Source organism: Diabrotica undecimpunctata, chromosome 1 (assembly GCF_040954645.1).
Source record: "Diabrotica undecimpunctata isolate CICGRU chromosome 1, icDiaUnde3, whole genome shotgun sequence".
NCBI classification, from domain to species: domain Eukaryota; kingdom Metazoa; phylum Arthropoda; class Insecta; order Coleoptera; family Chrysomelidae; genus Diabrotica; species Diabrotica undecimpunctata.
Window position 1 is genome coordinate 83,639,437 of NC_092803.1, and position 15,131 is coordinate 83,654,567.

The following is a 15,131-nucleotide window of genomic DNA, read 5'->3' on the forward strand; positions in this document are numbered from 1 at the left end:
GCATGCTCATGAATGCTTTCCTTGCTTGTTCGATTCTTAATAGGATTTCTTTTTTTGGATTACACTGACTATTGCTCCCAAATATTTTATGGAATTTACCTGTTATATTATTTGACCCTTGGCATACACATGTACGTTTATTGGTGTCTTTGAAAATACTAAACTTTTAGTTTTGGAAACGTTTAGATGTAAACCGAACATTTCGCTGTGGTGAACTACCGCATTTATTATATTTTGTATTTCTTCTGCGTTGCTTGCTATTAAGACGGTATCATCAGCATATCTGATGTTGTCTATGCGGATTCCGTCAATCTTAATTCCGCCTTGGACCTCGTCTAATGCTTCTCTGAATATAGACTCCGAATACAAATTAAACAGTAACGGTGATAAGGCGCAACCCTGTCTCACTCCTCGTCGGATTTGTATATTTTCGGATGTTGTCTTATTAGTCAACTCCAGTTGTTCTCAGAATTTCGATCATCTTTTGATGGTTAACGCAGTCAAATGCTTTTCGATAGTTAGTAAAACATGCATATACATCTACATTCATGTCTCTGCATCGTTGCGTTAACACATTTAAAGCAAAAAGAGCCTCCTGTGTTCCCAATCGGTTTCGAAATCCGAATTGAGTGTCACTCATCTGGAACTCGCACTTCTTGTAAATTCGTGTATGGATAATTCTGAGAAAAGTTTTAAGGACATGAGACATCAAGCTTAATATTCGATAATCATCGCATTGTGAGGAATTCGATTTTTTTGGTAATGCTACGAATGTTGATTTTAGCCAGTCTGTTGGTATTTTACCTGTATCATATATCTTATTGAATAGTGCTGTTATTAAGTCTAGGCTTTTACTTTGGTTATTGCAATTAGTTTTAGTATTTCAACATTGATATTGTCTGGACCGGTAGCTTTTCCATCTTTCTGAGATTTTACTGCGTGGATCACTTTTTCTTTGGTTATTTCTGGGCCTTTTTCATTTATTCGATTATCTGTGGATAGTGGAGAACAAGGTCTATCGTCTTCAAAAAGAGTTTGTACGTATTCTTTCCATCTCTCTAGTTTGTCTTTTGTACCCATAATTATTTCGTTATTACCATTTTTTTAATATTGTTGCTATTTGTGTCTACCTGTCATTTCTTTTACTTTTTTATATGAATATTAAAGGTGTCGAATTTTTCCTGAAGTTGTTCGATCTCTAGGCATTTTGTTGACAGCCAGTTTTATTTCGCCTCCCTGCACTTTTTTTTAGTGATTTTGTTGATTCGCTTTTATTGTATTGGGCTCTTACGTCCATGAGGTCCATGATCTCTTGTGTTATCCATTCTTGTTTTTTTGTTGTGTTTTATGAACCTGATGTTTTCTTGTATCTTTGTTATTTTTGTTTTTAGAGGAGTCACAGAGTGTAAAGATTTATTATTGTTGAAGGGTGATGTGTTAGAAAAACAGGAAATATCCGATAGAATAGGATCTATCGTTCCTAATACTACAGTCCCAGCTCCCATAATACAGGTTTTAACTGTTATTATTTCCAATTTGGAAATAATAACAGATTTGCAGGGGAGAAGAAGACAAGGACTCTCAGGTCGTTAATCAGCGAATTCCTTGTCAAAAGAACGTATATGATAAAATAAGACTAACACCAGAATAGGAACCTGGAATGTTCAGAGCATGTTTCGGTCTGGTAAAATGCACAATGTTATTCAAGAAATGAACAGGTTGAATATCGATGTACTGGGTATCGGTGAAGCCAGGTGGCCCAACTCAGGTTGTTTTTCAACAGACGAAGCCACAATATATTATTCCGGTAGCGAGAATAATCAACACAGACACGGCGTGGACAGAACACATCACAAACAAAGAGGTTCTGAGAAGAATGAATAAAGAAATAGAAGTTTTAAATATAATTAAAACAAGAAAATTGGAATATCTGGGACATATTACACGTGGAGAGAAATACACCTTGCTCCAACTGATTATGCATGGAAAGATCCAAGGAAAAAGAAGCATAGGGAGGCGTAGAATGTCATGGCTGCGCAACCTGAAAAAGTGGTATGGATGTACATCAAATGAACTTTTCAGAGCAGCCGTCTCAAAAGTCCGAATAGATATGATGATTACCGACCTCCGCCGCGAAGATGGCACTAGAAGAAGAAGATTTCCAATTTGCATATTAAATTTAATGGTGAAAGTAAAGCACTTTCCACATTCTTAGAAAAAATTAGAGATTCTGCTAGGTCCAGAAATATTTCCGAAAACATCTTTTTTCATTCAGCCATTGAGTTATTTGAAGGTAATGCTGCTATTTGGTATAGGAGTGTTAGAGATAATGTTACTAGTTGTTATGAATTGGTAACTCTAATCAAATCTGCTTTATTGTCCCCAGATTATAATGAAAACCTGTTTAACAAGATTAAAAGTAGGAAGCAGAGGAATGAGTCGATAACCATCTATTCAGCAATAATGGAGAATCTTTTTAAACGTTTAGAAACGTACCCATATGAAGTTCAGAAAGTTAAAATACTGAAAAAAAAAATATTTTAGTGGATTACATTCCGCTAATAGCACTGCAAAATTTTGTCACGGTGGAATTGTTAGCGACTACTATAAAGCGTTTGGAACAGAATGTCCTGCTCCTATTGACGTCTACTAAAGGTCTTGCTGGTATCTCACTAGATGACCCAGAAAAGCCCAAAGAAAAGATTCATGTGCTTGATAAGCCGGTTAAGCCTGATAACAGTAGAGTAGCTAATAATCCTGATAAGCAAGATAATTATTCTAAGAGACCGAATCCAAATATAGGTATGGAAATGTTCGACCCAGTCCATTAGTAAATACTCATGTACGAAATCAGTCCTTTTTATCTCCGCCCCCACTGATGCAGTGTTTTTTTATCAATATTTCAGAAATCCGAAAAAGCTTGTGTGGAATTCTAATAAGCCCGGTCATATCTCCCATAATTGTAGGAGCAAAGGAATATTTTGTTCTCGTTGTGGCCATCAAGATGTATCTACATCTTCTTGTCCCAACTATTCACAAAACTAAATGGTGTGCAGCCAATCGGCAGTTGCACTTTGAATGGATCTAAGACGGACAAACCTTCCTGATCATCGTTAAAATATCATTTAGTTCCTGATGCTTTAATCTCGAGCTCATACCAATGATCCATCCGAAAATACCCAAGATATTAGTTATTTAGAGGTCGATGTATATAGAATTAACCCTTGACGTGGAAGGTGGACAACGACTTCGTTTATAAGTTTGTTCCTTCAACCAATTCTTTTACAACTAATGGTAAAGAACGGAAAATTCTTGTACCTAAATCACAAAGGTTTGAGGCGATGCAATCTTGTCATGAGCCACCTACGTGTGCTCATTTTGGATACCTATTACAAAACTTTGTCCCATATACAAGAAAAATATTATTTTCCTTTGTCCCATATGCAATAGATCTTATAGGTCCCTTTGTTCGTTCAAAAAGAGGTTATACGTGGTTATGGGTAGTTGCTGATTGGTTTAATAAATATATTTTAGCCTCAAATCTTGTAACGATAAGACTACCAAAGAGAATTGCAATACTATTATAAAAATAATACCTTAATCAACCATGGGAGCTTATCGTCTATGCTTTGCCTAGCTCAGTATCTCAATTGTAAATTCGTCTTGTCATAAACTAGGAATGAACCCTTAGCTGATAGCAAATAAAACAATTACTTAACTAATCATATTTATTAAAAATAAGAAATAATCAACCCTGCCAATGCTTTACAATAAATAAATTTGGCAATACTTTTGGCATCGATGGGTGATTGTGTGGCCTCCTAATTAGAGGGTTAGGCCCTCCTGACAGCTGCAGTTAGGTCCTCCAGAGCATGTTATTCCATATTATTCCATACAATATTCAGAAATTTCTCATAAAATAACCAATAAAGTCTTCTATACAGCCAATAAGTTCTCCAATAATACCAATAACGTGGTAATGCAGCCAATAAACTAGAATATTAAACATCCTGTATTAGAGAAACAACAAAGGGGGTTTAATTTCCTTGCCACTTTACAAAATTAAAATTAAATAAATGAGCAGATGGCAAGTATAAAATGAAGTAGAATTACTACTGAACTTAGCTAAATTTTGTTACGATTCCTATATACATACATATAATCGAAAAACGTGGCTTAAAAGAATTGAGGTTATGAATATTGAAAATGCTGTCAGAATTATAGAATATCGATTACAATGAAAGTACTCACCCCAAGAGAATTCTGAAGACCATAAAATGAAGCTTATAATAATTCCTACCTTCTTTTATATGGTAGCCAACATGATATCACCGATCGATAACGGTCATGGAACAAGAAGAAGAAGACCTTCTTTTATAAATTTCAGAAACAGGCAAAAAATTATATTCCCACTGCGTTAGAAAAGTTGATTCGACAGAAAGTAGGGAGACTAAAATGAAGTTTGCACAGATGGCATAGGACGTATGCCTATGATGGAATTAGCTCTTTATTTACGTTACGTTTATAACATTCCAATCTGTGTAATATTCTCTTAATTGAGCCCTGTAATAGGTATAATGTTCAGAAGGTATGGTTCACCCCAGTATATGCACCACAGTGTAATTTTGTGGAAAGGAACAATAAAACAATTAGAACAGCAATCCGTACATATGTGAAAAACCAAGTAGATTGGGACAAGACTTGAACAAAGATCAGACAAGCTATAAACACAGCAAAGCATGAAGTGACTGGATGTACCCCAGCCTTCCTTAATTATGGCCGTCATGTTCTCTTAAGTGGAAACTACTATGATGTTGAGCAAAAGGATCAACAGAACCAAGATCTTTAGATCATTCCAGGTGACCGTAACAGATATGCTTTAGAAGTTAAAGGAGTAAATAAAGTATTCGAAAAGGTCAGGGATAATCTTCGGAAGGGAAATGAACGTAACGCTACAACAAAGTTACAGCTTATTTAGAAGAGAAGTCCAATACCAAGTAAAAGATAGGGTTTGGAAAATAAGGTTTTATCTTGTGCTGTCAACATGTTTACTAGCACCAAAGTATACGGAAGCAACCATCAAGGATAAGTTGTCTACAGTAGTATATGGTTTATCAGATTTAAAGAGTTCAAACCTTGGTAAATGGCATGTTAAATGTTTAAAACCTTGTGTGTCATATTAGGATAATTTCTCAACCTCAAGTAAGTAGTACATTCTATTTCATGTTTTGTTTGCGTTTTTTTATGTTGATTTGATTTCATCCTTTAAGGACATGGTTTCAGCTTTGAAAACTTTTGGTACAGATGGCCTATTTTGATTTTAGAGACAAATATTAGAATCACATTTTGTCTTATTGGGGTATGTAGATTTAGTGTCTATATCCTATATACCTTCTTTGCGGAACCATTGTCAAAGTAAAGTACATACATGCTTAAAGTATGTTTAATTTTTTTTGCTTAAATAATGTTTAAAAAATTTTAGTTTCGCGGATACTCAGTTCGTTGGGAAATATTTACCTGAGTTATACTCTCAATTTTTTATAATTAATAGTTCATAATTACTTTATTTTGAATATTAAAGTATTTATTTTTGATTCGTTGTTAGATATTACTACTGCATATACCCTGTTCCTGCGTGGAACATTGTGTTCTTGTTTTCTTTGATAAAAATTTTTCAGTTTTGTTCGAAATTTTTCTGATGGGTAGTAGAAGTGTGTAACGTTATAAACGTCATATATTTGTTATTTTTCTTTTAATAATTATTTCAATTTCTTTTGATTATATTCAATTAATCCCTTTATCTTTCATTTTAATATTTTTATTCTAAAAATAGTTAAGTCCAATTTTTCGATTAACTTTCTATTTACCTAGTAATTTTCTATATCCCATTTTATCTTTATTTTTCATTTTCAATCTTCATTTATCTCAGTCATATTTCCTGTAACTGACTCCAGTCTGATCTATGTCACAGACATGGGCCATATATATTTCTATGCATCACTTCAACAGACTGTTAGTTAGTAACTCTGCTCTATCATGTCACTTCTCTGCCATTGCCACAATTCTGTAGAGGCATATTTTTTTTATAAATATCGTATAATTTCAAATATCATTTCATTTTTTATACATTCTTATATAACCTCTTCTGCACATGTTTCTTTTAAACTTATAATTCGTCCAATATGCAGATAGTATTTTTACTATAATTTAACTAATTTGTTTAATAATAATTTTATTCTTGCCAATTTGTCATTTTCTATTTAATATTGTAATTATTTTTAATCATCATATGACAAGGTAATATTTTAAAATATATGCACTCACTCAAGATTTATTGTTTTAATTTTTGTTGGCCTAATTAATTTTTTCTGTTCGCCTTGTTGGGTGGAACTTTATAAAATCCTTGTGGTGCACCACACACATGAAATGAAACTGCAGCAGATATGCAGAACCTAATAGCTGTGTAGAATAATAGTTGCTCGGAACTAAAACGGACTCGATCCCGGCATCTCCAGCAAGTTATCCTGTGAAGCCAACATCAGCAGCTAACCACTACATTCTGCAATCCTTTGAAGCCAACAACAAGTTATCCAGTGATGTCATAAGTATCATATTTTGTATTTGTAAAGCTTATAGGCAATATTTGCTTTCATTTTGAATATCTTATTACAATTTATTTTATATTTTTTTATGTACAATAAATATGGTTAGTTAATATCTTGGTTTATTTGTCCCAGCCAAACTCATTATTCAGATTTACTTCTAAGATAAAACGTTCTCACACCTGGGAGACTGAGCTAAAAGAGGCCTAATAATTGACTCCCAAAGAAACTTGTGAGTTTTGTTTGTTCTACAGTGGCTCCTAACTTTCGGCGGTAGTTATATCGTTACAATGGGCTTACAGCTCTCAAGAGGTCCAATTACAAACATTTTGCGTGTTATTCGATTTTGTGGTACAAATATTCTGTCGCTATTGACTGAATTTCCCCTCAAAACAATGTTGTAACAAAATCTACTATGAACAACGATTTGGTATACATTTAACAGCGTAGCACAAAATCTGCAGGTAGCGGACTGAGTAGACCTACCTGTACGGAAGCCATGTTGACAATCCCTTACAATTTTAAATCTATCCAAAAACTCAGACATACGGTTATACACAATTTTCTCAAATACTTTAGAAATTACACACAGTAAAGAAGAAATGTCTTCAGGATCGTCTTTTTTGTAAATAGCGATGACGATTGCTTTTTTTAGTATGCTTGGAAAGAAGCCTTTCATCATCATCATCCAGCCCCATTTTCACATCCATTGTTGGATATAGGCCTCCTCCAAACGTCTCCAGTTCTCTATCTCTAGCTGCTGCAATCCAGTTTGTTTCTATCCTCCTTAGGTCGTCGGTCCATCGGGTGGGTGGTCTGCCTCGACTTCTCTTGTCGGCTCTTGGTCTCCACTCCAATAATCTCTTCGTCCATCTTCCGTCTTCCATTCTAGCAACATGTCCAGCCCACCTCCACTTTTGTTTATCGATTCGCAGTATAATATCGTCTACGCCAGTTCGTCGGCGTATCTCCTCATTTCTCACGCGATCTTTCAAGGTCAGGCCCAGCATTGATCTCTCCATTCGCCTTTGTGTTACCCTCAGTTTTTCGGCAGTAGCTTTCGTTAAAGTTAGGGTCTCTTCTCCGTTAGGTCAAGACTGGTATGATGCATTGGTTAAATGCCTTCCTTTTCAGGTGAATTGGGGTATTGGTTTTAAAAATGTCTCTCATCCTTCCATATGCCGCCCATCCCAACGTGATTCGTCTATTTAGCTAGCAGGTTTGGTTGTCTCTGGTTATTCTAATTTCATGACCCAAGTATGTGTATTTATCGATTAATTCTACCTTGTTGTTATTGATCTGTATCTCTTCGCTGGGAACCATATTGGTCATCATTTTGGTTTTCTCGAAATTTATCTCCAGCCCAGTTTCTTGTAGTATGTCAGAGTAGTAGCCTTTGCCTATTGATAAATTTGCCAAATATGCAATATGGTTTACTATATGAGATGACATTGCCCTTATCAAGATCTAGTCTAAATGCGTTCAAACGGATGACTAGGTCAAACTAGGAAAACTGAAGAAACTTTTTTTGCCGATGTTGAACCCGAGGCAGAACAACTGTACGATAGTGTTGCTAGCATCCTTATTCAAAACGAATGTTCATTCTTAGAACAGTCCATTGCGAAAATTACGAGAGTTGCATTTTTAAGAGAATGCAATTTTATCTTTTAATGTATTGGGGGGGAGGGGTAAGAGTAAGCTTAAGTTCAAGTTTGTGGGGTCGACATCATTGTCCCCGGCCGCCATCTTGGAAGGAAAAAGGGGCGCAAAGGGTTTTCGCAAGGTATTTCATAGGACTAGGAATCATACAGAAAATTTTTTCAGACATTATTTGTAGCAAATTAAATTATGTACAATTTTATTTCCATTACTTTTAATCGTAAAATGGAAAATAAAAAAAGTAATAAACAAAGATAACTAAAAAGTTTTAATAAAACCTTTCTATAAATTAAAATATATTAATAGAAATGGACAATTTCCAGGCGAGATAATATTGAGCATAATTTTATATTTAAAAAGCTGTTTTTCAGCTATTGTTTTTTCATTTTCTTTTTGATGGTCTAGACTGCGATTCATGATCTAATTCAGTATCAAAAGTGAATCTTTGCGGAAGAACGGGAGTCAGAAGTGCCGTCATTGTGGGTAACTCATCTTTAAGTCTTCGAATTTTTTTAATATTTTCATGGTGTTACTGTAGGTTTTACCAGAACAATGGAGGCACACTGCATAGCATTTGAGGTCTGCTTTTCGGCAACCACACATAATTCCACAGTTTCCATTGCATCTGTCGGAAATTAATTTCAGAATTTCGGGGGTGCTAAAGTTTTAAAAGTATTGATTGGTATCAAATTTTTCCATGCTTTTTTCAGGCCCAATCTTCAGGATCGCAATGTTTCCTGGTGATAAACTCTAAGACTGTGGAAACGAGCTGCATCTTGTGTTGGCGGAAGCGAGAATAAGTTAAATTTATTTTTGCTCCGTGTCTTGGCCAATCGTTTGTATCTCATGCTGTCAGAGAATTATTTTTATTTCCACCATATAAAAAGACGAAGAAACTTTCACCAATGACAGTGAGCAAAGATGACTCGGCTTTCTCACTGAGAAATAATGCTGTTCCGCTAGCTAGCTCAGGGTGTTTCTGTAAAATTTTGATGAATTTAAGTTTTCCGATCTAGTAAGCTGCTGATGTTTCGCATCCTGAAAAAGCATGGAGAATCAGCAAATTCTCTGCAATGACATAGCCATATATAAAACTTGAAGGACAGTATACTTGATGTGACTTACGCCCTGTTGAAGCTTTAAAAAAATTGGGCACTTTGGGCACACAACATTGGACTGCCTCCTTTCTAATGTCATAAGCTAGACTAGGACGTCAATGCCCTCTGCTACCACAGCTAAAAAATCATAGGATTGGAATGCAGCAAGAGCAGAACGGATGACTGTATCTGCATCAGATTCAGCCTGGCCGACACTGACATCCACTTCTGATAAAGCAGTTTTGAGAAGGTCTATTAAGTTTGTTTTGTTGTTTTTATTACCAAGAAATTTATCTTGGGATAATATTGGTACGGTGTTCTTTATCTCTTTCGATTCTTGCTTCCTCGTGCGACGAAAGTACACGGGTGGGGTAAGTTTTGTGGTGACAGAAAGGGTCGATAATAACGTATTATTAACATAGGAATTTTAAACTTTATTATTTTGTAACGAACGAAGTTATTAAAAGATTCTAGGAGAATTACATCATCCCAGAAAAGAAATAAACAGTTTCTGTTTAAGTATTAAATTACAAATGAGAAGTACTCACACGAAACTAAACTTAAAATCAGTTAGTAAGAAAACAAACATTGTATATCTTGGCATTAGATTATGAATGAGAAATACTTATACTTTTTACTATAGTACTACACTATATATAGTAGAAATATACTACTATAAAAATAAAGTCATACTTTATTCCAAATTTCAAAATTCGTTCACATAAAAAATTCTATTATATTTTCTATAATTCTATTATATTATAATCACTGTTATTTAGTTCAAAGATAATCTTCACTGTTCAATAGAAAAAATATAAAATTGGTACAACCTGAAATTTCCAAATGCTTGCGTAACTTGTAGATTTTTACCAACTAGGTACTCAGGTTGAGATTTCAAAACGTTGAATCTATAGGCAGCAGAAACATAATATCCACCATAAAAATCTATAGGATGGGAGTGGTCAAACAAACGGGGTATTCTACAAGACACTTATACAAAATAACGATAATCCTGCGAATTCTTTAGGGTGTTATGTAATGGCGGCCAACTATACATTCTGGTTTCAGGACACATACCATAAATCCATAGCTATTTAGATATCATCGGGCCAGTGCCATCGGGATAGTGCTTCCGATAAGGGTCTAAAATAAATATTTATTTAAAATATAAAAGAAAAAAGGAATTTTTCGGCTTACCTCGTCAAAGGAACACTTAAACAAGATTTCGTTGTGTATGCTGGACGTTCAAATAAAGAAAGGAAATATGGGTTGAGTTTACCGAAAGTACAAACTGATTATATGTTATGAATTCTGCATTTTTTTATTTATGTACAGCAAGAATGAGTAAATATTTGTTTCTTTGGAGATTAATTGCAGTTAATTATTAGGATTTTTTTTTGGCAATTGCCCTTTGATAGATTAAGGGATAGATTTGGCAATCGTCAAATCAGCAGCTGCCAGATTGCAACAGATGTTTGCAATTAATCTCGAAAGAGACAAATATTTACTCGTTATTGTTTCATATAAATTAAAAATTGCAGAAAATAGTATAATCAAAATGTACTTTTTAAAAGCTTTCTCTCTTTATATTTGAATCATACAATACAAAAAAATCCCAACACTGCCAAACCGATATATTTTATTTTATGGTTGACATTTGCGGCTATATTCAGCTTGTACTTGCCACAGAATACTCCATGGAGTATTCGGTGGTATTATGAAACGCAATTGGATTCATGAGGTAATTTAGGTGCTTTTGCACTCGACGGATAGATGGCGTGATCAACATTAATTTGAATATTTACTAGAAATCATAATAATAAATTTGAAAAAATAATTTGAAACGGTTACACTAGTAAGAAGTAATATTATTTCTCATTGAAATGTATGAAATTTTTTGGCTGCAATTTTAGGTTAGTTGCACGTAATCGTTGGAACACTTCCTTCAGATTTTTCAATGCTCGTTGAATGATCTTCTTCAACGGGACTCGGAAAGAATATCTAAGTATCGTCTATTCTGGGCCAGAGGTGATTATCTTTTTTGTTACCACATTTCCTATTTCGCCAACATCTTGGCCCAAGTTTTTCTTCGACTTAGTATACCTGATTATTTTTCGGACCATTTCTTCCGGACATGAATTGGGTCTACCACCTTCTCGAATACTTTAAACTTAATGCTCCAAGAAATTTGAACAACAGTTTCATGTTCCAAAGCAATGACAAGTGATTCAATTAATAGTTTTGGTCATGCTAATCGTAAAGCTTTTTGTAATTCGCTCTCTCCCAAACCATTAATGAAGGTATTTACTCTAAACTGTAGTCAAGGAAACAGTCTTCACTTTATATGTCCACTGAGATGAGAACAGCTTCAAATTGTTCGAGCAACATGGACCAAAAAGATTTCCCCTCAAACAATGGTATATCTGATTTTAACAATGATGGATTTAATACAGTTACTATATTATTCTCATTTTTTCTGCTTACTTATTTTTTGTTTTAACGTGGTTTTATAGGTTTGCCGTGAAATTAATTGCCGAAGGTTTTCCTTTAGTCGTTTAAGCAAATATAAACCTATCTATTCGTTATTCGAGTGTACCATATAAATGTAAAAAACCAAATGTTGTATCAAATATATTTCCCAGTTCACAATACATTTATATGAATCCACCTTCAATCTATTCAAGTGTTTTATGTCTGTGTTTAGGGTTGTTCCTGTTCCAGCATTTTTATGGCTACTCTTTTATATTTTTAGTTTAGCGTTTTTCAGTACATCCTTGAAGAACTATAACACATGAAAAAACCAAAAGAATTGTTTAAAATTTTATTAAAAACATTGGAATTTATAATTATTTAACCCTATGAGTCATAAATACCTTTAAATACATTAGAATATATGGCAAAATTTGGCTTCAATTTATATAATATAAAAATTGAGCACAAATATAAATGAACACATAAATCTTTATACATCTATAATCGGAATAAGATATTGGAATTGGAATACATCAATGGATACCTTACTTTGGTTTGTGCCCATTCGATATTTTTTTCCTCAAACAATTATGGAGATCAAACGTTAGAATTACCGTTAGAGACACCATGATGTTAAATAAATATCTATTCACTGGACTATTAAATGGTCTATTATAGTGCAGTCAACAGAATACGAGTATATATTAATATACTCGTTATTTTAGTGTACTTTGCTCAAAAAGAAAAAAAATTACTGTTTGAAGACAAAAACATCAACCAGATCGAGTAATCAGCTCTGTCTCTCTAAAACATTATTAGAAAATCACTAAAAGTGTAAATTTTTCTTAAATACGCAATTTCAAAAAAAAAATTTTTAATTCAAAATCTAATAACGAGAATTTTTTTAATAATTCAGTTCATACGAAAATATTTCGACTAACTTTTTCTTCACTAAAAAACAATGTTTGGAAAACATCAAATATCCAATGACTAAATAAATGAGCATTTTAAAGTCCTATTAACTATATTTACTATATCATTGTTTACGAAAAAACTCAAATTCTTAAAAAAATGCAGTATTTACAACTACCAGGCGATCAATGGCAAAGAATGTTCTTTAGAAAAATCAAGACGATCATGGACCGGCCAATAGTTATGTTGACGACTGGGGACATCAAAATAAAAAAAAATTAATTCCTTTGGATAAAATCTACTAGAAAAACTTGTACCGTAACGGAAACCGTGTTTCCATTACGAGTTTTCTTGAAACCGTGCTTCTTTTTAAGCGAGTATATTTTTGCTTTCAACTATCATTTTTTGTACCAAATTCAAAACATTCTTTACCTCAGCACCACTACATTCAAATAAAAAAAACTCTCTAGTAGTGCGTATAACATTTATGAAACGTTTATTGCACAGAAAACATTTGTTCATTGACTAGATGTCGGTATTTTCAAACGGACATCGTCTGAAGAAAACTCTACCAGAAATAGAGCACCAATCGTTAGGCTATTCAGGCAGAATTTCCTTGTGAACTTTGAGATAGAATAGATATTTATTAAAAACAACACCACCAAAAACAGACACGGAAGCAGATAAATCAGTTTTTCGCTAATGAGTAGACGACCTTAAACATTCGCGATTTGACGCCATGTAACTATCGAACCATTTTAGTACCATCTGTTATTCTGTGTCTGTTTCGTGAGATGTGTCAAACATTAAACATACTATAACTCTAAAAATATCACAATAACCATATTCAATATAACCTAATTTGATTAATCTTCTAGCATTTTTTGATTTTTACACCTTTTTGGCAAAAATTACAATGCTATTCAAGTTTTTTTACATCACAAAAATTTCCAATGTTTTGAGCTTTTCAATAGCGCTATGGATGTTCAAATCAAACCACTAAAACACATAAAAGTCCTCTAAAAGAAGAGCATTATTTATTTTATGGTTTACTTTCATTTGTTGATGAAGCTTAAATGTATATATGGAAGTGATCATACTAAAACATTTGCCCAAATTATTTTTTCTTTTGTTAGAATTTTTTTATTTAGTTTTTGTAGAAAAAATTTCTTCAAAGCGTATGAACATAACTCCAATATATCTCGATTTACTTAAAATTACTGAAAAGGATCTACTTAAAAGGCATATTTTTGGATAAAACCTTTAATATAATCACTGCCATAAAAATGATGTTATTTCACTATCCACTGAGAAAATTCACCATTATTCACAAAATATTTGAGAAAAAGAAAGTTGAAATGAATCAATCGAGACTTGAACATCTAACTAATAATTTGCTTTTCTTGTGTCAATTTTTTATACAACAACGCTATTGCTTTACGTATTAAAAACATCGATAAATTAAAGAAAAAAAAACTAAAATTAATAAGGGGAATCTGTCGTTTTTTCTTGAAAATGTGATGCAATAGGTTCAGTTCAAATCAGTCTGTTAAATTGCCTCGCTTCTTACAATCCTTAATGTTCACTGTAACAAAAAAATAATGATTTAATACAAGCTCATGAAGAAGCCACCAATCTATCTATATAAAAGGCTATGAAGACAAGTCACACCGTTTGTCCGGTACGGTAACTACGCCATCTAAGAAAGAAATCTAAACTACCAACATAATATGACATTTTAATCATATTTTGTTCTTTGAACGATACGGTTTACTGCTAATTGATTCTACAAATTGATGATTCAAATATTAGTAATCAGAAATTTGACTTCACAGTAATTAATTTTTTCGCAAAATTGCTAAAATTAGGTTACTGTAATTTTGCAAGTTGAGATCAATGACGTATAATATATATTTATTATAGGTCATTGGGTAAGATAAACATACACTTACTATTAGCATAAAATAACGTTTAATAAACGACAACGTTTTACCAAAATAAAATAAAATTAAAACTAAACAAGATTAAATAAAAATAAATAAAGGTAAATACAATAAAATTAATTTAACGAATATATTAAGATAGAAAAAACAAACAAGGCGACTACCAAAAGAGCACCACACAATATCTTCATTATTAATGAACGTATAGTTACATACGAGATGTCATAGGGCACTACGGATAAAAATAGATTTACTATAAGACAAATTTTGATTTATTGACTTAAAGAAGGCCTGTCGCTAAATACAAAATAAACAACTGATCGAATCCTAACATGAGACATAGCAAATGAAAGGGGAGTATATAACAAATCTATTAAGATAGAAGAAACAAACAAGGCGACTACTAAAAGGGCACTACACAGTATCCTCATTATTAATGATATTAT

The 15,131-nt window shown here is 33.2% G+C and overlaps 1 protein-coding gene across 5 annotated transcripts in view; it reads right to left on the reverse strand.

Moving 5' to 3' along the window:
- Positions 1-12,165: 12,165 nt before the first annotated feature.
- LOC140450917 (prominin-like protein) overlaps positions 12,166-15,131 on the reverse strand; it is a 238,424-nt gene continuing 235,458 nt past the window's right edge. For all 5 annotated transcript variants that reach the window (XM_072544616.1, XM_072544622.1, XM_072544601.1 and 2 more), the window contains one exon: positions 12,166-14,327. In XM_072544616.1, coding sequence (XP_072400717.1) covers positions 14,318-14,327 — 10 coding nt within the window. In that variant the 3' untranslated portion in view covers positions 12,166-14,317. The remainder of the gene's footprint in view (positions 14,328-15,131) is intronic.